This window comes from Mizuhopecten yessoensis, unplaced genomic scaffold (assembly GCF_002113885.1).
Source record: "Mizuhopecten yessoensis strain PY_sf001 unplaced genomic scaffold, ASM211388v2 scaffold7907, whole genome shotgun sequence".
In the NCBI taxonomy this organism is placed as follows: Eukaryota; Metazoa; Mollusca; class Bivalvia; order Pectinida; family Pectinidae; genus Mizuhopecten; species Mizuhopecten yessoensis.
This window is the reverse complement of record NW_018407282.1, coordinates 1,085,557-1,110,593: the sequence shown is the minus strand read 5'-3', so window position 1 is coordinate 1,110,593 and position 25,037 is coordinate 1,085,557. Positions and strand designations below refer to the sequence as shown.

Below are 25,037 nucleotides of genomic sequence, written 5' to 3'. Positions count from 1 at the left end.
TAATTTCATAAAAAAAATTCACCCATCAGAAACATCCATTTGCACAATTGTGCTCAGACAGTGTTCTATGTTTTTTGATATTGCATATAAAATATCATATACTATAGCATAAAATGTACCTTAAGGGCGATGTGATGACTTAGCATCCGAGGAAGATGAGAATGTACAAGAATTTACTCGGCCTGATAAATGATTACATTGGCCTCAACAGAAGTATACAATATATACATATATAAACTTCAATTCGGATTTCAATGAATATGTTAATAGAGGAAAGAGTTTCAAACTATTATTACACAGTATACGTCTAAAATGGTGAAACATCAACAAAAAACCAGCAAGCAATTCAAGACTTTTTGATTTGAAGTCATATATTATGTTTGTTATTTACAAAATGGGATAAAATATTAGTTATTTATAATATTTGGTATTTAAGACTTATTGATTTGAAGCTATATATTATGTTTATTATTTACAAAATAGGATAACATATTAGCTATTTATGATCTTTGGGATATATAAAAAGACATATTCTCTAAAGTTATACTGAATGTTTGGTATGTACAGAAACTACATACATAATTATATATAATGTTTGTATATACAAAAAGGGGAATTTAAACAAATCTATATATAAAAAATGGTATATATTAAGAAGCATTGTGTAAAGATATATATAATAGTTAGTTTATGCAAAAAAGACAATTTTAATAAATAGTTATATATAAAATTTGGTATATGAAAATAGTACGTAAAATTATGATACGTTGTTATAAGCTTATACACATCCAAACATATACCTACTTTTATAATAAACATGAATGTGTGATATGACAGATAAAAAGTCACTCAGACGATAAAAGTAGATTGCAATGATGAGTTATAGTTATTCTTTCCAGATCTATCATTTTTGAAAAAAATAAAATAAAAAAAAGATGAAAAGTTACTATTATAAGGTTTTCATTTCTGATCTATATGGTATATGATATGTATTTATATATCACAAAAAAAAGTTCTTGGCTAGGCGCACAGTTACTTTCGTTTTTGAATGTGCGTTCCACACAGGACATGTTCTTTAATACAACATACCTATCGTCACTATTGGCAAAGACCCGGATGACACTTTACGGCAGTTAATGCCGCAAAGTGGTCCAATGTTGTAAACATAGTGATATCGTGTGACTACAGAAGATCAACTATCTTTTTACTGATTGGTATATATTTTTCATAAAAATATAAATGATAAGTTTATGAAATAACTCTCAATTTTGATGAGGTTAGGAGATGATAAATTCAGAATATTCAATTTCTTTATTATCACTTAGATTTACCATCTCAAAACTCATAATTTAAACAACATACATATATAATATATATTTTGCGTATATACTCATGTAGCATACTTCAGACGTCACACAATGATGATGAAATGATTTAACAGACGTATTTATAGTATTAAGGCGTCCCAAAGAGGACAAGAATCGAAGAACAAAAAATGCGTGTTAAAAATCTCATTTGAAATATAAACTAATGTGCTATCCTATATTTGTATATTTTTCTCTTAGATTAATATGTACGTTTATTGAACTGAAAGTGATGCGGTGCATACTTTTGAATAATGTAGAAACAGTTTTCATATTCAAATCAAATAGTATCATTGTTTTTGAAGTCTGTGTTAAGTATGATATCTTTAAGCACATGTTTTATAAAACGATTGTTATCTTATAAAACGGAATGAAAGTTGGGGTTTCGGTGATAATTCTAGATGAATATACCTGACTGGTATGAATTAAACAAACTTAGACTTTTTGATTATATCGTCTCAATGACTAGGGTCAATACGCTAAAATCATTTTCAATAACAAAATAAAATGTGAAACTTATTTGCATATTTTTGAATTGATAAGTTTTACGGATCCTCGTACCACTGACAAAAATTGTAACTAGAATTAGAAACTGCCTTTCCCGACTTGCCTATAGTTTTGGAAATTCTGAAAAAAGAAAAGCTTACCTCTAGGTGCTTTTATTGGAATTGATAAAGAAAAAAAAAGAAAAAAAGAAATAAAGCGGAGCAGCTAGACAGTAATTCGAACCCTGGACATAAGATTGTTATACTCCCGCTCTAATCGATTGAGCTACCTGGTCTACGGAAGTGTCCTAGCCGAACTGTGCTACAGTTATATTTAAACGGAAGTTAGGGGAGGTGACTGAATACAGAAAAAAAACCCACAGTGCAATGGGACGGGGATCTTTAGGCAGAGTTACCATTTTACTTAATTGCAAAAAAATATACAATTTTAGAAAACACTTTTATCATATCCATCAGTGCAAAATATGTGTGGAAAAGTCAAAATGACAAATTACCATCAAGTATGATGGGCTATATTGGCACGGAATTTATCAATCTATGTCATTTTGAGGAATGCTGTTTCAATTATATTAAAACATGGAATTACATAAATTAGTATCAGGCGTTTAAGAAGTATGCATTGCATTTGAAATTGAAAGTATGTATGAAAGTATATACATGTAACGCACATTTGATAACCATGTGTAATGTTCAAAACAATGAATAACTGAAATAATGAAATAAACAAAGCTGGTAAACATCCTCTTTCATCATTGAAATCCTGACGTCCAAGTTCTAGAAATGTTCCATACGGGAATCAACCCGGCAACTAGATAACTTGTGGAAAGATTATGTTAACTTCGTTAATGATTCGGTTTTAAATTATGCATGCAACGCACATGTTCTACGATAGTTCTCAGTGTCGAAAATTGCGTTTGGGTCTACGTGGTAGGAAATCCCTGCTGGAAACAACACATCCATTTCGTTCATAGTGTTCAAGAAGTTGTTCCCATACTTTGTCAGCTCTTAGAAGGTGTTTGTTTCCTATTGAAAGACATCAAAGATCCTTTCAGTGATAAACATGTATGTTTCCTTACAACATATATTTCTGATTTATGTTAGATTTATTCCCCACAAAAACACTTAAATCATCATTATACCTAATTTGAAGGACTTCGATTTTTGTTTAAAATTCTTTTGGAAAACGATAAGCAAAGCATGTTAAAAAGTAAATAAATTAATAAATAGATACACCGAAGGAAATATAGAAAGATACCTATAATTGTCGGAACTTTATATAACATACATATGGTTGCATGACCTTTGAAGAATAATGTACCTGCTAATAACGACTTAGCATTTCTAGTACCTACCTATGATGTTATCCCATAATTATCTACATTTGGTGACTAGGCATTTGTATTACTTACCTATGATATCAAGATCTTTGTAGCACTTACCTATAATGTCGAGGTCTTTGTAGCACTTACCTTTGATATCAAGATCTTTGTAGCACTTACTTGTGATGTGGAGATCTTTGTAGAATTGTCCTACAATGTCGAGATCTTTGTAGCGCTTATCTTTGATGTCAAGATCTTTGTAGCACTTACTTATGATGTGGAGATCTTTGTAGTACTGATCTACACTGTCGAGATCTTTGTAGCGCTTATCTTTGATGTCAAGATTTTTGTAGCACTCACTTATGATGTCGAGATCTTTGTAGCACTTACCTTTGATGTTGAGATCTTTGTAGCACTTACTTGTGATATGGATATCTTTGTAGTACTGACCTACAATGTCGAGATCTTTGTAGCGCTTATCTATGATTTCAAGATCTTTGTAGCACTTATTTATGATGTGGAGATCTTTGTAGTACTGACCTACACTGTCGAAATCTTTGTAGCGCTTATCTTTGATTTCAAGGTCTTTGTAGCACTTACTTATGATATGGAGATCTTTGTAGTACTGACCTACAATGTCAAAATCTTTTTAGCACTTACCTTTGATGTCAAGATCTTTATAGCATTTACTTATGATATCGAGATCATTGTAGTACTGACCTACAATGTCGGGATCTTTGTAGCAATTACCTTTGATGTTAAGATCTTTGTAGCACTTACTAATGACGTAGAGATCTTTGTAGTACTGACCTACAATGTCGAGATCTTTGTAGCGCTTATCTTTGATGTCAAGATCTTTGTAGCACTTTATTATGATATGGAGATCTTTGTAGTACTGACCTACAATGTCAAAATCTTTTTAGCACTTACCTTTGATGTCAAGATCTTTGTAGCACTTACTAATGACGTGGAGATCTTTGTAGTACTGACCTACAATGTCAAAATCTTTGTAGCACATACCTTTGATGTCAAGATCTTTATAGCACTTACTTATGATGTGGAGGATTTTGTAGTACTGACCTACAATGTCGAGATCGTTGTAGCGCTTATCTTTGATGTCAAGATCTTTGTAGCACTTTCTTATGATGGGGAGATCTTTGTAGTACTGACCTACAATGTCGAGATCTTTGTAGCGCTTATCTTTGATGTCAAGATCTTTGTAGCCCTTACTTATGATGTGGAGATCTTTGTAGCACTTACTTATGATGTCGAGATCTTTGTAGTACTTACTTATGATGTCGAGATCTTTGTTGCACTTACTTATGCTGTGGAGATCTTTGAAGAACTTACCTATGATATCGAGATCTTTGTAGCACTTACTTATGATGTGGATATCTTTGTAGCACTTACTTATGATGTCGAGATCTTTGTAGTACTGACCTACAATGTCGAGATCTTTGTAGCGCTTATCTTTCATGTCAAGATCTTTGTAGCACTTACTTATGATGTCGAAATCTTTGTAACACTTACCTATGATATCGCAATTTTTGTAGCACTCACCTACAATAACGAGATCTTTGTAGTTATTATCTATGGTGTCGAGATCTTTGTTACACTTACCTTTGATAACGAGATCTTTGTAGATTTACCTATGATGTGGAGATATTCGTATTACTCACCTATAATGACGAGGCCTTTGCGAGCCCTGGACAGTGCCACGTTTATCTGGTGCCCATCAGTGATGAAGCCAAGATTTTCTTTGCACCAGCCAATAGTTGGATTAGGTTCAATCTTGTAGTCTGGTAAAGATCTTGTAGTGCTGAATATGACGTAGTCCCATTCTCCACCTTCAAAACAGGTTGTAATCACATAGTTACATTGGTTTTCATGACTCAATATCAGGAAAATTACAAATAAAATTATTTTAAGATGCCCATATGTAATACTGACACCAGAAAAAACACTGAATTTAATCAATTTACTTATTTCTATGCAACCTTTTCATTATAATTATGTTCTATCTACACAAACTTGTTCAAAGGTGATTATTTGTAATCAGTAAGCTCTGTCAATGACCGGTCAATATTCAAATCTAGGCAAGCACATGTCACATGCTCATTATTTCCTGTCATTCAAGGTTAACAAATTACATTTCCAAACGTTATTTGAGCGCAGCTAAGTGCAAAGAGAACGCGAACGTTTTTGACGCAATGATAAAGTAGCAAGGTGAAAACCTTATAAACAAGGTTGTGGCCGCGGGCAATTTACTTTTTGATATTCTAAAATTCTACACAAAAAGTGTACTTTGAGGCCACTGAGAGTTGTGGAAAGTTAAAATACCAATGACTTAGGTTTTCCTGATTATGTTTTTTTTTTTTTTTATCCAGGTAATGTTAATCGTATAACTTTCATTATCTATATAAACTGTTTGTTTAATTTTGGCGCTCAGTAGTATAGAGCTCATTGTAGCGCTCAGTAATATTATACCAATCTTAAGTTTCATTTGGCGCTCAGTAATATTATACCAATCTTAAGTTTCATTTGGCGCTCAGTAATATTATACCAATCTTAAGTTTCATTTGGCGCTCAGTAATATTATACCAATCTTAAGTTTCATTTGGCGCTCAGTAATATTATACCAATCTTAAGTTTCATTTGGCGCTCAGTAATATTATACCAATCTTAAGTTTCATTTGGCGCTCATTAATATTTGAATACTTTTAACGTACTTATAATTTTATAGGTTTCAGGTTTCAAAAAATCCTACCAGAAAGGCACCTTCAGTTTGTAAATAACGACAATTAAATTAATTAACTTTTTTGGTGCCAAGTTGCTTTTGGTTCTGTTTGTAGTATGAATAACCAATCGTCAATGTTTACCTTGACTTGAAACTACAGTGTTGACATTGAAGTTTGATAATCTGTTTTCCTCAAGAGATTCTTTGATAGCGAAACACTGTGCTCTGTACTGGGACATGATGTTGATATTCTTCGGGGACACTCGATCCCTTTTGACCATGCAACGAAAATAGTTGACCTGAAAAAAATGAACGTAAATAAATATACGCCAATAGAAAATTGGTTCATGTATGCAGAACTGTCACAGTAAAGGTGAAATAGAAACTATCCACGTATTTCACTCGTGTCCATTCTAGCCTGCGAATGCAACGAATTAAAAAAACCCACTTGTATGCTCTTTGCTTAAGTTCATCCAATATAATGAAACCGTTTGATCTGTTATGGTATGACAGCGAACATCAAATACATGATAGTAAACTGTCACGATTTACTGTTATTTTAAACATTTTATTTGTGCTGGGCTGTAGTAAGTAATATTTTCTCATAAAAAAGGACATATTTCCTTCTGTTTTCCATCCGCGAGAAGCGATAATCATATCTATAAGGATTTAGATAATTTTGTTATTTTATTTCGAAGTCCTACGATACATGAAACTTCATATATATTACACGTATCTTGTCATGAATTTGACTGCAACTTTGATATACTCTCGATAGAAATATCTATAATAAAATCAAATAGTTGGATTTTCGCTGACTGACGATATTGAACAATTGCACACATTTACTATTCGTTTAATTAGACAGAGGCAATTCAAATAAATACGTACGACTTCTCGAACTTCCTCCTGATTGCTGCATGATTTTTCGTTCCCTTCTTCTGTAGAAACAGAAAGGTATTCTTCCTCTCCCTCTACATGGCAAAATAGGTACGGATAATTTGGGTCTTTCCATAAACGGAGTGGGTTTTGTTCTTCCCATGCTGTTGACCATGCAGTCTCCAACTTTCCACAGTAAAACTGGGACGACACAAACTCGCAAATTGATGGATTCTACAAGACAAACACATTTCAGTATACGTATAAGAAATAAATCTAAGCTATATGTAACATGTACTGACCGTTAGGCACAAGTGTGATTGCTACTATAAAATTTGAAAATAAATACAGTATGCAAAAAGGAATAACACTACACTATATAGCTGTTTCGTCCTTCTAGGATTTATCGGTAATGCTAAAGCAGTACAAACATAGAGGCACGTCCTTAAATGACTGACTTTAGCTGTAATAAAAGTTAAAACAAAATAAACAAACCAAACGGTATCAGTTTAATGCTGCATCATACTGAAGTATACCTACCATTCGATACTGTGTCTTTAGAAATATTGCTTTATCTGCATATCGCTCGAAGAGGGATTTCTCTAGGCCAAGTCGTGCAGCGTGTTGAGACATGACCACTGGTCTGAGTTGTTTGTGGTCACCTATCAGAACCACCTGTTTCGCTTGAGTAGCAATGATTGCAGCCATACTTTCCGGTTCAGTGCACATTCCGCATTCTTCAATGATGCATTGTCCTATACTGTTTTTCGTTGCACAGATGAACGTCGGATTTGTTGTCATCGCAGTTGTACAGAAAATCACGTTATAGTGTCGAATTTCTTCTAGTTCAGCCTGGTGCTTAAGACTTTTGAATTCCTTCATTTTCTCCTTGAATTCTTTTGCTTGGTCGGAGTTTTTGATTGACACCAGGTCACGAAACTTGCGAAAATATGCGTCATACTCCTTTATCTTTTCGGCATGCGGCTTTTCGGCCTTTCGGATCAAGTGATGGAGGGATACGCCTCTCAAGTCTTCGTCAGGTTGTTGATCTTTTCTTACCATATGGATTTTTACTGGGATAGGGTAATCGAAGCTTTCATGCGTCAAACTATACATCCTGAGTAGCTTTGGTGCCTGCACGCCAAATTTTCGCAGTGTCCACTCTGTTAATTTAGTAAAACGTACACACAGTGACAGGCAAATAGCTTTTTATAATATTTTTTGTTTTGTTTCGTGGAGAATATCTATTAACTGATAACACTGAATTGTGTCATGTTGTTACAGAAATACAGATAGACGTTGATATTTCTTAAATCAGAGGTAAACCTTGTAACCATATAGCCTTTCTTAAAGGAAAGTGTCACTGATTGTAATACATTGCGCCTTCAGTCTATAGAATGAATTCTGAGTAATGGCACAAAATATGACAATTGAAAGATTAATAATAGCAGATCTATATTGATTCATAATGTAAAGATGTTGATTATGACAGGTAGAATTATATAAAGATTTCATGAGCTAAGGACTTAGGCAACAACCAAACAAGATTGCATTTATTCACACAATCTATTTTTACGACAAATAACCGACTTCTTGGTTATACAATATACTCGATATTAATATGCATAATTCCTCATACAAGTGTGTTCCCTTTTGATTGATAATCAAAGGACATCAAGAGGAAAGATATAACAATTGTAAAGATATTCTGATATCTCCAATACATTTAAGTGTACTCAGCGTATCTCTTTTTGCAATGTTTTGGTTCTTGTCGATTTTGTCAATTAACCACTGGACTTAATTGCCCTGCTGTTGGCGGTATGAAAACGACCGCCACAATTTCCTTGGCGGCGTTAAACATGCGTGTTTTTTTAAAGAATAAATACAATAATTTACTTACTAGCTACATGGTCGACCGATTTGTTAGAAGGACCACAGAAGACAACTTGCTTTAAGGCGTTGCCCGACTGTGCCTCCTTCATGTTAAGCTGTGTGAAGAGGTATATAAGCTTCATGCCTGTGTACGTCTTTCCTGTTCCTATAAAAATAACAGTTTAAGACATAAATCGGAGTTTAGTATTCTATGGAGACAGAGGAGGTGTTGTATAGATTGTGAAAATCGATATTTCGATTTATTTTTTATCAAACAGTAAATAAATCAATTAGAGTAAGATACTTATCAAAACATCTCTTTTAAGTCGACTGACCGCAACTATGACAGCAGCACTGTTTATTTATCACCTGTTCGTTTTGAACAATAAACGTTGTTTTGATGAGAATTTCATGAAAATAATAAATTGTTTCTAAAATGATTGAATTGATTGTGGGCTGCTCTGTAACACCTTTATATGTTAAGTCAGATGCCTTCTTAGCTCATATGTAAATTTCAAGTCCTCTTTAAAATTAAATCCAATATACCTGTGAATTTTAGTAGCGTTTGAAATATTAGTTTAATTATTTTTCCTAATGATATTTTCCCAAAGTCACTGATCTAGATTCAGTTATTGAGCTCACTATATTCCTTATACTATTTTTCAGGAAATGTTACCTAACTGTTTCAAAAGATGAGCATATATTTTGTTCTTTAGTCATTTTCTTTTACTGAAATAAGAGCTAAAATATCAGTTTGATTTTCGACAGCAATGCATTAATCCATTGTTGGTCTATACCGATAGCCTTACGATGTCTACAGGTACTACTTTTACCTGGCGGCCCTTGTATGAGGGTAAACTGCTGGGATAGCGAGGCGCGAAGAGCCTCTTCCTGCTCGGGGTTATTTGGCTTTAGGCCAGGGACTTTGACTTCTGTTTTCAATGTCGCTGTCGTTCTAGCGTCATCTGTTTATATGAATAAATTAAACACATTTCAAATGTTTACTTCTAATCGTAATTGGTGTAATGAGCCTAAATATCTTAAATTTAAGTTGATGCTCTAAATGAATTGTTTAACTCAAAATGAAATGCACTTGATACAATTTCTTTGTTTGAAGTAGCAACAGACGTATTTTAGACATTGCTCAGCTTTTTTGTTCATTTTGATACATTTGCTTGATAAGTTGTGTGAAGGAGCTTACCCATGCAGGACTTTTTTTTGAAAAAAAAACCCCACTTCCTTGGTATAAGAACTGAGACAAACATTATCTACTCAAAATTGAAGATAAATGGAAAAAAAAAACTAATTTTGTACTTACATAATGGTGTAAGCGATCTCCCAAGTGCTATCGCTTGTGCCAACTGACTGGCGGTTTTGAGACACTGTAGAGCTGATTCTGGTCGTCTGGCAAAACATCAGTGTACATTGCAATACAGTTACATAACTCATAGATTCGATGGTGTTACACTTGTTTCACTTAAGGAATAAAACGCGATTCAAGGTAATACAGACATTTTTTTTAAAACAATGTAAATGTAGATCCAATTTGCAGACTTCAATGTCAAAATATTACACGTAATTGATTATTATTATCTTTTTATCTTTGACATGAATGCAATACTGTTTATTACTTATTTTAACTAGCAAAATAAAAATACGCGAACGGCGGCTTCAAGTCGAACGGTAAACAATCTACACCTGTATTATGTAATGCGGCCCGACATTGTAGCAATACACAATGTGATGAGGACACCAGTGTTATAAACATTAACGTCATTTTCGTCAATTGGTCCAAGCATTTAGAATGTCGATATAATGACGAGTTTTACATTTTTTTGGATCTTTATTACCAACCGTTATAATATCTAGATGTACTATACTCATACTAGCAGTCGCATTGAGAAGACACATAACTCACCTGGTTGACACGGGATTCACCATTATTTCAACACTGCATAATGGTTTGCTCCTGCTGCTTTTTAACTGCTGTGGCGGCTTAGGACTTGTCGGATGTAGCAGGAAGCGAACGTTAATTCCATTAGGTTCCTTGATGTTTCTTATGCTTTCAACTTGACCATGAGCTAACCATATACGTGTTCTTTCAGGGTGTTCCCTCGGAAATGAAGAGGAAATGTCATTAATTTCATACGGCCATTTGAAGCAAAGGAAATCTGAACTTTGATATACATTTGAGTGGTCTTTTTTTTCTTCTCCGTTTTCTCCATTCAAAATGTCATCCATGAATGTTTTGCTGAACTTGATATGCCTGTCTTCACAGAAGGCGGTAGGTAAATCGAATGATCCACCGTCTTCACGTAATTTGACAGGAACATCATTGATCGTGATAGAATCAGCCTTTACTGCAAGTGTCGCAGCTTCCATCCGTATTAAAGGCAGCCATGTTTCCAGATAGGATTCAACATTGTCGAAACTGCTTTTGTCTGCAGTCATCATTGCATATTTGGCCAGATACTTGACAGGATCACTCGTGTGCTGCAGACAAAGCTTCACATTGGTTGTGAGCTCCAGGAGCTGTAGGGAAGGTTCTAGGATTCCTTTGTTGCAATCAGCTCCAACCTGGACAGACAAAATTTGTGCATGGCTGAATGACATGGTGAAATCACAAGAATACGACGGAAATGCGTTTTTGTTGTCTTCGCAACTAATGTCATTTACAGTCTGAGTGCAGGCAGGAACACGTCCTCTCATTTGATCATCTTCATGATAATGGGCGTTGACAGACATGATTTGCTGAAATTCATCTGTATTTTGATTTACACAGGCCTTCATGACATCTTTCCAGCGGGAAAGCTCTTGAAAAGAAGTCTTCTGGTGAGGATCAATGCGGACCTCCCCACGACATATGTTCGATCTCCCGACTTCTGTATGGGAAAAGATTCGTTTATGCCAGGCCAGGGATATGATGTCGAGAGGTCTTTGAACGTCTTTCTTCATCTCAGGTTTGCGTGACACATGAAGTAGTTTGAGAGCAATGCATTTACTCTTTCGAGAAAAACTCATTTTTCCTGGGAAATATAGTGATATTTGGTCAGGAGTTACCTCGTCAATGAAACCATTGCATACTACAGGATTTTTCCGAAGGAAATTACCATAATGTAAGGCTTTGCATTGGTTCTCAAAATTCTTTGCTCGTCTCGATACCTCGTTCAGATGGACACAAATTTCTTCAATTTCAAACTTCGTGTAAGGTGGGTCTGTCTGGTTTTCGAGAGCAGCGTGGACGAGGCGATGATTTATGAGATCTGCATATCGACGAATAGGTGATGTGAAATGAATGTACATCGATACGTCTAAGGAAAAATGCAATACTTTCCCTGTGTCAGCCGATGAATCATGACACTTGTAATGGGCAACCTCTTGGAATGACGTCCACTCGTGCCAGGCAAGGGCTTGTTCTGGGTGCAAGTCGTCGCATCCAATGACCTCCCATGCTTTTTGAAAATCCTTTGCTTTCGCACATTGTTCAAGAAACGACCACACCCACAGTTGTAGTTCGATTGGTGTTTTTTCTGTCTTTGTCTTGGCGTTTATGATTCTGAGCTGTCGCTGTGGCAACGGACTGGTATTTTGAAGTCTAAGGATCAAATCTGATATTAACGGGTATTTTTTTAACCATCGTCGAACGCTTTCAGGTGAAGGGGCATGTTGACATCTTTGAATTGCACAATTTGGAAACCTGGAGCACACAAACCCAGCGACTGTTTTGTTGTTAAGTATCATGAATTCTTCAACAAGATGATGTGCTTCTCGGGTGTCAGATGTTGAATCAAGATTCATTCCCGTGAAGAGTCTAACATTGTTATTGCTTCTCGCCGAATCACCGAGCCGAATGCTTCTCAGTTTCTCTGATATTTCAAATAACGTTTTTATTTCTGAAGAAAAAGGGTCGCATTCTTTGTCATTAAGAAGAATGTCCTGAACGTCTTGGTATGTAAACTTGCGTTTTGACATTATCATGGTTTTCCTTATTTCCGATGACCCCTGTACCAAAATACCGTTTGAATCGAAACGGAAAAACGTCGATAATGAACGTCTTTGTTCCTTTGGTAGCAAGCTACATTGGTGTTGACTAAGAGGTTCCGGTAACATGTGGTATGCTTGCTTTCCTCGGCCTTGATAGAATGTTCTGGCCCTGAAGTTTGCCTCTCTGTCTATGCTATCTCCTTTCTGTATGTAGCTGGTGACATCTGATATATGGATTCCGACCTCGACTTCCCCATTTGGTAGTTTTCTAACACTGAGTGCATCATCTAAATCCTTTGAGTGTTCTGGATCTATAGTGAAGGCAGAAAGTGATGTTGAATCGTCCCTTCCAAGTTCGGTTTCTTCCTGTTTTTCCTCTTGTATCGAACGCTGGACTTCCTGAACGGTGTCTTGTTTGTACGTGGTTGGTATCTGATGCTGAAGCTCTAGAATTTCTAAGCCGCTGGTTAAATTCCCATCCGATTCAATAACTTTGATGACAGCTCCAAGAGGATATACGTTATCCCAGCGTATGTAAACAACTAGAAATGTATAACTGTGCTTTTTTGCAGGGTTGATCTTAAAATTTTCTCTAAACATTAATGTCTTGCTTTTCTCGTCATAGTTGAAAATTTCTACCTGAAACAAATGGTTTTCTCTTCGCGTTTTGCGATAGAGGTTTAATTTAGGCACTGTTTTATCGAGTGGTCTCATCTGATGATATTCATGTTCATCAAGCTCACATACTAAAACTGGATGATCAATGTTGGAAAATCGTTTTCTTTTTAATCTACCAACAACTTGACCGTTTGTAATTGTTCCTTTTGGTAAAGAATTCCTACCATGTTGGAGATTGTTTGGTTTGTTGAGTACTTCCACAACTACCTCGTCTTCTGTAAAGTTTTTTCCGCATCTAGAGCGGCCACTGATTTCGATTTCTGTCAAATTTCTCTCCGGTTTAATCACAGTACACACCGAATTGTGCGCAGCTTGAATTTGAAGAGTGCATCGTTTGTATATTTTTGGTTGAGTTTTGAGCAAGGACTGTAACTTTTCCACTGATAAGTTCTCCATATAACATGTTTGGTTATGATTTCTTGGAGCAAGGGAATCTACAAACGATTTGGATAAATCCACCCCATTCAGAGGAAAACCTTGCTCGCGTTGTTTCTTCTCGTCCGTTGTGTTTAGCAATAGAAGACTTTCATCAAAGAATGATTTGACTAATGGCTCCTGCTCTGACTCATCGACATCAATCTTTAAACTTGAATCGAATCTTCTGGAATATGCTGCCTCTGCAGCTACTTCAAACTCATCATCATTTTCTTCTGAACTGTTCTCTTCGCGTTTCAAATTAGGGGATTGAGCCACGTCTGTTGTTTCAACTGTTTTCCTTAAACGTGCTGTTTTGCGTCTATGCTTTTTCTTACGTCCACTTCTGTCAATAAACCAAAATGGATCTGTAATCGGTTCTGTTCCTATATTCACATTAGCCCAGTCCGGTAATTCCATAAATGATGAAACAAGTTGCAGCCTTGATTTTGCTAAAAGTAAAAGAATGCTATTAAAATCGCAATAGGCATATTAACTTTACAATGTTGGGATAACATTTATGTTATAAAAACAATTCAGTGCAATCCGCTCCTTTTTCAAGACAGAAACATGAGCACGCACATACAACAACAGATAACACCTTTGGAAGGTGTGTGTATAAATACGTATATAATTACCTACTATCAGATTCTCACCAATAATCAGTCAGGGTTTAGATCAGGGGACTCAGCTGTCAACCAATTACTCAGCATTTCAAACGACTTTATGAACGCTTTAGATACAGGGAAATACATAAGAGTTATTTTCGGTGACATAAGCAAAGCCTTCGACCGGGTGTGGCAAGAGGGTCTTTTGTATGAATTATCCCAAATAGGTATCGCTGAGTCCCTTCTCAAATGGTTTAGAAGTTATCTAACTGATCGAAAACAAAGAATTATAATTAATAATGCACATTCTACTTGGGTTGATTCTCGGCCCGCTTCTATTTCTTATCCACATAAACGATATTGTTTACAACATAAATTCTGTTATCAAATTATTTGCAGACGATACATCAGTATACATGATTGTCGATAACCCAACCACTACAGGAACCGCCCTTCAGGCAGTTCTACACACACTAACAAACTGGTCAAAATCGTGGTTGGTAAGCTTTAATCCTAAAAAACACGAAAGTATGTTAATTAGTAAAAAACAACCAAGACCTTATCACCAACCATTGTGCATGAATAATGATGAAATAACAAATGTCGAAGTACACAAGCACCTAGGAGTATTTTTTTCGAATGACGGGAGTTGGGTCAAACACTTAAACTACATTATAAATAAAGCCTCAGTCAGAATAAATATTCTACGTTCTCTAAAATTCAAACTCGACCGAAACACATTACAGACTATTTACTTTTCATTTATCAGACCTATTATTGAATACGCTGACGTACTGTGGGATAATATTACCGATGAATATAGTGCTAAACTGGAACAAATAAATACTGAGGCAGCTAGGATTGTATCTGGTGCAACCAAACTGACAGGCATAGACAAACTGTATATAGAAGTAGGCTGGAACAAACTAATTGAACGTAGATATCAACACAAACTAATTATTTTCCACAAATTGTTCTACCAAAATACCCCCCAATACCTCAACCATCTTGTACCACAATCATTCACTGAAATACATAATACTAAACATTCGGATGTTACAACTATCGCTTCCATTCATTGTCATTCTAATGTGTATCAAAGATCTTGCTTGCCCTCTGTTATCAATAGCTGGAACTCTATTCCAGTTAACGTCAGGAGAAACCCTTCCATTTATCAATTTAACTCACATATTAAACGCAACAACAAAAAACCTCCACCAAAACACTACTCATATGGCTCACGTTTAGGACAAATATACCATGCTAGACTACGCATGTCATGCAGCTCTCTTAATGAACATTTATATAGGAAAAACATTGCTAGATCCCCTCTATGCGCATGCGGTACCATCGAAAACACTTCGCACTACCTGCTAGATGGTACCTTATACGCTGCCATCAGACAGCTACACATTGAAACCCTTCAGTATCAAATAACTGTCAAAATATTAGTATATGGCGATGAATCGTTATCTTTAGAAGAAAACAAAATAATTGTCCTCGCTGTTCAGGATTACACCTTAAGTCTAAGCGATTTAAAAAAAATAGGGTGATATCATATTATGATGATATTTTCATTAATGTATACATGTTGTTTCAAAAACAAATTGGGTAGCTCAAACCATGAACGTATGCATGTATGTATGTACGCATGTATCTGTGTGTGTACGCATGGATGTGTGAGCGTGTGTGTGTAGGAGTGCATACATTTACGTACGTGGGTGCATGACTATGTATGCAGCCATGCACACGCATGTGCGCAAGTAAATATAATTTATGTATGTATGTAGGTGGGTAGGTATGTACTTACGTACGTATGTGTGTATGTATGTATGCATGATAGATATATGTGTTTATGATATGTGTGGGGATGCATACATGGAAGTTTGTGTGCGAGCATACATGTATGTAAGATGAGATAGCTGAGTTGCTAACATAATAATGGATCAATTGACTTCTGATTTATTATCTTATGACGTCTTTGAATAAGATTCTTAATCAATGACCCTTGTATTCATATGATAACATATAACATATGCAAAGTAAGTCATGTGGATGGTCTTTCCCGATGCAAACAGTCTAGTGGAAACGGATGTACAAGGAGGACAAGAAAGAACAGGAGAATGACATATTAAAGCACGGGATGTGACGAACAATTGATCAGTAATAGTGTATGGAATGTGAACAGTCTATCACAACGACTGTCTGCGTAGGGAAAAAACATCCACATGATTATGATTATCATAGAGTATATTTTATATTAGCATTATAATGCAGCTTGTTTATTTAGATCTTACTTATATACATATATATACCTTTCTTGAAACAGTATGAAAATCAATCATAAAGTGTATTAAAGATGACGCAACAGAAGTATTTTTCTTGACCCCAATGTACTGATTTTATGAACATAACGTATTTTGTACATGTACCATATTTTACACTGCATTCCCCCAACTATCTTCTAACTTCCCCTGTAATTTTTTCACGTCACTATCCCTAAGCTATAGTTGATAATGTTGGTTATGCTGAAAGGTAACAGATTTATATAAGTGTATTAACACTTATATTTGTATTATGTATTACATATGTTATGTGAATAAAACAAAGGTTAAACTAACAGATAACAAAGAAGAAGATTCACTATAGAACAATACAACAGCATAAAATACATAAATAGAAAAACCATAAAACCATACAATATGCTGCTGTAATAGCATATCGCCTCGGTTAGCTAATAACCGAAGAAGGCGAGTTATTGTATAAAATTGATCTTGAATACTTGTAGTCAAGTGTATTCATATAAAAAATCTAAATAAATGTGATGAGAAAATCTTAAACTGTAGTTGTTCGTGTAAACACGGACATGGTCACTCCCACTCGACCAAGTAGTTAACAGCGGTCAAAGATAGAAAATGTGGGATAATATGACAGTAACTGGATAAACAATGCTGGTACTATTGTGGTAAATACGAAATATTACCAGGGTTAGATGAAAAATTTCGAGAACCGCACTAGACTTTTGTGCTCGGGGGATCTTAATGTGGGATGAAACCGGAGTACCTGGAGAAGACCCACGTGGTCGGGAAATCGATCCCCGGCCGCCATAGTATAAGGCGAGTGGGCTTTTTCTAGATCTGACCAATATACCGTGTGGGACTATGTCGTAAATGTTCGGGTAAACATGGCATGAAAAACACTGCGAGAGACTGGGTGTATCTGCACGTCAAAATGGCGGACAGGGTCAGGGTCACTCGTCCAAATAGTTAACAGAGGTCAAAGATAGAAAATGGGGGATAATGTTACAGTAACTTGATGGTACGGTGGTTTTAAGTATGAAAGATTAACTCATACTACAATAGGGCATGCTTGAAGAAATGATGCCTTACATTTTAGAATATTTAACATGAAAAACTCATTTACTTCTAAAAAACGATTGGTCTATATGACTTTACGCAAGCTTATAATATTAAAGGAAGTGTAAGACAATTGTATGTATATTTAGTTTCTGGCAGTTCTAAATAAATTCTTTGTACTGTAATGAGTTATTGAGTTATTTGTCGGTCACCAAATGGCTGGACTAGGAAAACGCCTCAATATAATTTCTGTTGATATATCAATTATCAGTACTTCTACAAATAATACATCTCTTAATAGTTGGGTTGTCATCGGATATTTTTTCAATACAAAACAGTATTCAAGCTGACCTGTAAGCGTTGTTTTTGTACTCTATTGTAAAGGTAAATAAAAACCTAAACCTAATTTAAAATGAAAATCAGAATGCAAAGCTGTGAAACATCAACTTTTCGAGGTAGAACTTGCTATTACGGGTTAGATGTAAATATGATATCAAGAGTACACACTTGAATTATATAAATGAAGCAGAAACAACAAAGAGATAACTAAATGAATCCCGCTTAACTGTATTCCGACATTTGTTGTCCATGAAATATACATATTTTCTATTTACTAACATGAGGTTGTATGTAACTATTTCTTGCGTTTAGCTTGAAATACGAGGAGAAAGGTATCATGCTGATTAATATAGACATGTATGCATATTGTGTAAATACTTTTTAAATAGGACATTTGACATTCTGACCAATAAACCTGTTACTCGATCGGAATTTTTTTCGAGTAACTGGTTACCAAAATTTGACTGTTTTGACAATCCTACTTAATAGTAATTATTCTCGTTTACTTACGTCTGCTTCTGTTACGTTTGACATGCATTCTCTTCAGGTCCTCTATTCTTTTACTATTCTAAATAAAAGATCAGATCATTTAAACATTAGTCACCTTTCCGCCGAATTATTCTACATATCAATACTTTCTTTAAATTGAATTAAAAAAACCTTTTTAACTAAATAAAAAGCATTTTTCATTATGTTTTCTGAAATTTACACAAAAATATAACGTAAACGATGGTGATATGTTTTTCATATTTTATCTAAGAATGAGCAAATATGGATTTATTGCATTGATTAAAACCATTTGTGTCATTTAAAAATTGTTCTCATGGTATATTTGCATTAATTTGATAAACTTACTTTGGAAGGTGTGGTAATGTTTGTTCCAGACAACCAATCTTCGTCTGGAGTCATATTTGCTTGCATTTTACTTCCCTGTTGAATTGCAGCGACTACGGACATCTTTAGCCGTTCCAATGACTGTTTTTTAATTTGATTCTAGAAGGAATTCATAAGGCAATAGGGTAAAAAGGTACCACATCGTAAACAGACAAGGACAAACCTTAACTTCAAATTGGTACAAAAAGACAACTACAGAAACGGAGGAATCATCAGACGTCATGAACTTCCAAACTAACTGTAGAAGAAACAAAGAGTCCTTGCAAATAACCAGCATAGCATGTGTCAGACACTATTTGATAAAAACGAGACGTAGTAATGTATGCCAACACAGTCACTTATTATCTATGAAAATCTTGTCGTCTCATTTTTTGTGTGTAACATGCTTATTCAATACCAAACGGTAACGTATTATTGCAACTCATGTTTCAAATTCTATTGGTTTTGCTGATATTGGAGATGGATATACATATTTCTGATATATTTTGATAAACGGGCAAATTACTTTAACAAACACCAGTGCTGATTCCGTCTTCTTCAGCGCCTCATCGAGCATCCCCTCTTTTTTCAGTGCAAGAGCCCATATCTCTAACAGTTCCACATTCTCAGGATTGATTCTATCCACTGAATAATAACGACATTTCATTCATTTTGGCTAATAACAAAATAATAATATATTTTAAATTGCCTGTAATCAATAATTATTTTCTTGGAGAAAAGAATATTTCTTTAGGATTATGATCTATAATATACACATTGCATCTGTGTTGTTATGCGTAAAACATCTAGAGCTTCACGATATCTATTCAAATGAGTCAACAATAATCTAATCAGATCTTTATGGATCTTCAATATATGTCACCAGTATTAGATATTACATACCTCTATTATCATGGACATGGATGTTATATTTATGTAAATACAGGAATAATATTATAATACATACCCCTTTTGCATTCCTCTTTAACTTGAGACGTATCACCCTTTAAAAGAAATTGTTTTAACATATTTACATGAAATAAATGAATTTGAAAGAAATAAATGTAAATATGTAAAAATTGAATAGAAATGAAAATGGTCATGTTAAGATGCATGCTTCCATAATCACATAAATATATCTATTTAAATGAAATGGATAAAATTCAAATGAAACTATTTTGTTTCTTTGATTATCCAAATTATCTACTTTATTTAGTTTGATTTAAACATATTGTATTGCAAATAAAATTCACAAAGGAATGGGACACAAGTTTCAACTACTTATTACAGTCCGTTTTTTAAAATACATGAATATAAACAATTACTCGATAAGGCAATTTACTTTATTTAGCGAGGAGAATATGATAATTAGAATAATAAGGTGTTATAAATATATGCGTACAAATGTTTTCAAATCGTTAAATGTACTTACAAGGAATATACGGCATCTCCATAACGCTATGGTTGATTTCATCTCTGCATCCATGAGATATTGAGGTGCCCTATGGTTCTGCAGTAACGTTTTGAAAGTTAGAAGCAACCCGCTATGGATACACATATACGCTAGGTTGTACTCTCCTCCTCCTGTTGTCTGTTGATGAACATCTGCCTTTACCTGCAGCCTCTTAGCGAGCTTTGATATATCCTATGAACAAATAACTATATATTACCTATTATATAAAATATTTCGAACAGTTATAATTTCTTTAATTCATATTTCAATTTATGTTTCTATATAGTCTTCATACATTGTCAGTTATTCAAGTGTGCTATGTTTTTAGAAATATTGTAAGTGGAGATATCGTCAACATCAAGTTTTGTTATGTATCGTAACTCAGTCATTATAATCATTTTATCTGACGATATTACATTATATGGTTTTGATTCTCTTTTTATTTGCTTTTGCTCTTCTTTCTTCCTTGTTAAATTTTACTTCACAATTACATATTATTCCCGTACCTCAATTTGAAGATTTGAAGAGAAAACATCGTTCCACAGGATGTTTGCAATGTGTATGTGCTCCTGAAAGTCCAACTCGTCATCATGTTGATGGAGAATAACTTGAAAATGAAAAAGAAAATCGAAATTCGGAATTATGAGAATTTAAAGTGATAATGTAATGATGTATATGGAGTATAATAAATGCTCACACATATTTTTTGCTTTGTATGGCAATTTGACCCAGATAGCAAATACAACTATTTTGCGATATGAGGAAGTAAAAAAATTTTTAAAGCAGATGTTTTAAAATTTTCATTTATTAGAAAAGAGTGCATACATCTAAAAACTGTGCAATATAATACATTATGTAGAAAACAGAATGCAATAGTTTTACATATAAAATATAGTCAACTTATCACCACCTAAGGGTTCTGAAAAAATAATCCAATTCAATATGATCTAAACAAGATATGTCTAATTAAACGTGGTTAGGAAACAATAAAAATAGTATCTCTCTTACCACCAATATGAACGCAATATGACTCGATATATTACTTTGAACATTGCGAATTTATAGCACATATAATTACCTGTGTAGTAGGTTTCCAGGGCCATTACATGATTGGATACCTGAAAGACATACAAATTTAACTGCCAATTACATGTTTATATCATTGATTAAGCATGATTATAATTATTTGCACATCCCTTATTTAGTTTTGATTTCTGGTAATATCATAACGTTGATTTGAATATAAAAAAAAAGAAAAGAAAAAAAAGCAAATATACAGATATAACTAGCCCTAGAGTTAATTATACAATACATTATACAACTTAAACTAGATGACTTTAAAAGTTGAAATTAAACATGCTTAAAATCTTGACTTTATCATACAAAATCAACCAAGCGAGACTATTTCAAAGTTTTGGAATATATCGCTTAACATACTACAATTTTAATTGTATTATAAGGCTATTGTATCAGTTAATCTTACTATTCAGGCATATATTTTGACATTACTTTATATCTTTTGTACTGACCTCTCTAAACAACTCTGCACAAAGTAGCAGATATCGAGGATAGTCAAGAAATTCACGATCTTTTTCTGACTTATAGGAAAGCTCTAGACGATTATAGGTTTCCAGAGTCAGCTTATTTGCCTCTTCTAGCAAATTGTCGTGAATTAAAAGACGAATTCCTCCGATGGTATTATCTAACTCTGGTGAGCGACCTTGTATCCGTTCATCATAATCTTCTTCCGAGCTGGAGAACTCTTTCGTGCAATCACTTTCAGAAGAGTATGGATCCATAGCTTTAGCCATTGTTTCCTTCACAACAGTTCACGAAAGGGTGTTACCAACATTATCTTTGGTATGCTACCTGTCGTCAAATATCAATGAAGCGGCTGTTTTGGTTTTGAAACCTCATCGCATTAATCATCTAAAGAAAACAAAGACACGAGAAAAAACGTCTGTAAGTGTTGGATATAGGTGCTCAGTTGGGTAGGAATATTTCGATTCAAGGATGCATACCAATACATTATTTAAAAAAACCGGAAGCAAGTGGTTGAATTGATTGGTTCGTAAATTATCTGATTTGAGCGAGGATACTCTTTGTCAGGAAGATGCGACTGTGCCTCTCTCTTACCTTCCTCCTTTTTTTTGAAGATTTCATCAATATGCAATGCGTCTGATCACCCTTGAGCTATACTATGTACGATTATTAACTTTTAATGTTTAGATATATATATGTTAATAATATCAAGAACAATATCTATGATCTGATATATTTCTACAATATGTTGTATGTATCGATAAAGCATATGTCCAATGATATAATTAACTATGTGAGAGCAGATACATAAACAACTTAAACAATTATAAGTAAAAAACATCTACAACTTAGAAACCATAGAAAATATATATAACGACAACATAAAAAGAACATGCTATTTCACTTCACCTTCAGGGTCGATGCGTGTTACTCCCTATGGCACTTTCTGTTTACTGATATAATATAGGAAGTACAGACAAAACTTCCAGTCAGTTATAAATACAGCATTACATAAGTAGTAGTATATAGATATGTCATGTTTTCAGAAAACGTCCACAGAGGTAATTTTCACTGGCCTATAAATACACATCGAGTGTATTATTTATGAAATAACAACACACATGTAGAGAGGCATACATGTATGTGTATAATAAAAATGACAATATTTACTGATAGGGATATATACACAGTTGAGTTTGTCGGAATTCCGTGTCTTTTAATAGACTTAGTGACTAACTGGTGACATAATATTTACTAAAAAAGACATCCTGTTATTTTAAGCTAACTAGAACAGTATATCATTTTCTCGAGTTTACTATCAGCAATATGATTTAGTATATTGAACATGCTTTAGAAATTGTTTTTATATAGAATAGATACTTCTTCTTCAAATTAAATTAGAAGTAATGACCATATTTTTGTCTTGCAATGACATGCGTACCAAGAACACATACTTTTTTTGTCAATTCTCATAACTTTATTTGAGTAAAAGTTTAACTTAATTAAAGGAATGAGCATTTTTTGTCTGGCGATGCCGTTAAAAAATACGGTGCATTTTGTTCATTCCTTAATATGTTTGACAGTAAGTGACTTTACGTTATATATCGGCTAGGCAGCATATACACGCAGTCATTTTAAATACAAAAATGTAGTGGTTCAATGCGTTCCATATGAAATACATGTACTCTCATGACAAGGTAATACTAGTTATATATAAGTACATTGTACTTACCTCTCTCCATTCGAAGGGTTAAGAAATCGAACACATTACAGTTTCATTACAACGTATATGTACGGATGTACATGTTTATGTCCTCTGTGATCCATTCCTACCAGGTATGCTTTTACACCTACACAATATACACCTTTGTTATCAGGCATGTATTATGTCAGCGAATTGAAATAGATCATGCATGTATTATGTCAGCGAATTGAAATAAATCGATACTAGTTATTGAAAAAATGCCAATTTCGGTTTCGTTTCATAAGAATCGGGTATTTTCTAGAGAATCAATAAATGTACGTCATACATTGATATTTGCAATCAATTTCTATGTTGGTATTATTAAGACCATGACTCGATTTTTTAAAATTAGTTCAGTTAGCGGGCTATGCAACTCCTACAACAGGTCCTACTGACGTTTTATACCGTATTCTAATAGTGCTGAACGTGAAATTGGAATGATATCTACTGATTTTTCTACACGTATTAGTAGGTAGTGCCTACTTATTAGCACAGGAGAGTGTCGATTTTGTGTTTTCTTTTATGTGATTATATAATTGTCACAAGAAGAATATATTAATTTTGTGACTAATTAATACATATAAAGAGACAAACACGTTTATACAGAATTAAAGTTAAAACACATGACAAGTATATTCCTAATAGATGTCTTCCAATATTTCAAATTCAATTAAATCGTCATAGCTTGGTTTGCTTATCCATGCGTAATCCCTAAAGTCTTGGTTTTGGATAAATCGGTAAAAGTATATCACTTACAAGGTCATGATTAGTGACATGCATCCGGGATGTCGGGTTTTAAAAAAGTGAATGCTTGAAGGAATAATTTCAAGAAAAATATTGAACAACTACTATATTAACAATATATCGCTATAATCACAAACTAGTGAGAGTGTATGATACCCTTTCTAAGAAACTAAACTTTTCGTAAAGCTGAAACTTAAGCTTCACAACGCTGGCAGCCCCTAACACTGAGCCCGGACATCTCAACGCTGGCAGCCCCTAAAATAACTTTATCTTAGTTGACTGGATAAAACTTAAAAAAATTAAACAAAATGACGCGACCAAGAAGAGATAAAACTCTTAATTACCAAATTCTACGACAAACGTGACAACTTTATTTTCATGATCACTATCTTTCTACCGTCATATTCCTATTGTGTTAACATGTCACCTTTGATTCGCTACTTAAGGCTAGTTCCAAGTGTCAACACATCATTAACAAAATATTTACGTAGTCGTCATTCTCTACCGGAGAAGATTGAATCTACACCGAGAACATGGTATATTCGTAACTATAGCCTGGTTTATGATGGAAGTAATTGTAAAGTGTTAAACCTGTTGATGACCTACATATTACCCTAGTTTCATT

At 34.2% G+C, this 25,037-nt stretch overlaps 1 protein-coding gene across 3 annotated transcripts; it reads right to left on the bottom strand.

Annotated features, from left to right (window-relative positions):
• Positions 1-674: 674 nt before the first annotated feature.
• On the bottom strand, positions 675-23,755 carry LOC110454568 (helicase with zinc finger domain 2-like). Of its 3 annotated transcripts, none has more exons than XM_021504142.1 (18): positions 23,657-23,755; positions 21,912-22,311; positions 21,461-21,500; positions 20,889-20,989; positions 20,362-20,574; positions 19,897-19,933; positions 19,456-19,574; positions 18,912-19,049; positions 18,567-18,624; positions 10,596-14,205; positions 9,996-10,081; positions 9,511-9,642; positions 8,706-8,843; positions 7,346-7,968; positions 6,818-7,039; positions 6,069-6,225; positions 4,869-5,036; positions 675-2,893 (listed from the first exon to the last, which is right to left on the bottom strand). In XM_021504142.1, the coding sequence occupies exons 2-18, from the start codon at positions 22,191-22,193 to the stop codon at positions 2,766-2,768; spliced, it is 6,252 nt and encodes a 2,083-aa protein (XP_021359817.1). In that variant the 5' UTR covers positions 22,194-22,311; positions 23,657-23,755; the 3' UTR covers positions 675-2,765. The 3 variants fall into 3 exon arrangements, with proteins under 3 accessions (XP_021359817.1, XP_021359818.1, XP_021359819.1); XM_021504143.1 differs by lacking the exon at positions 23,657-23,755 and adding an exon at positions 22,834-22,865; XM_021504144.1 differs by lacking the exons at positions 20,362-20,574; positions 20,889-20,989; positions 21,461-21,500; positions 21,912-22,311.
• Between the last annotated feature and the right edge of the window lie 1,282 nt (positions 23,756-25,037).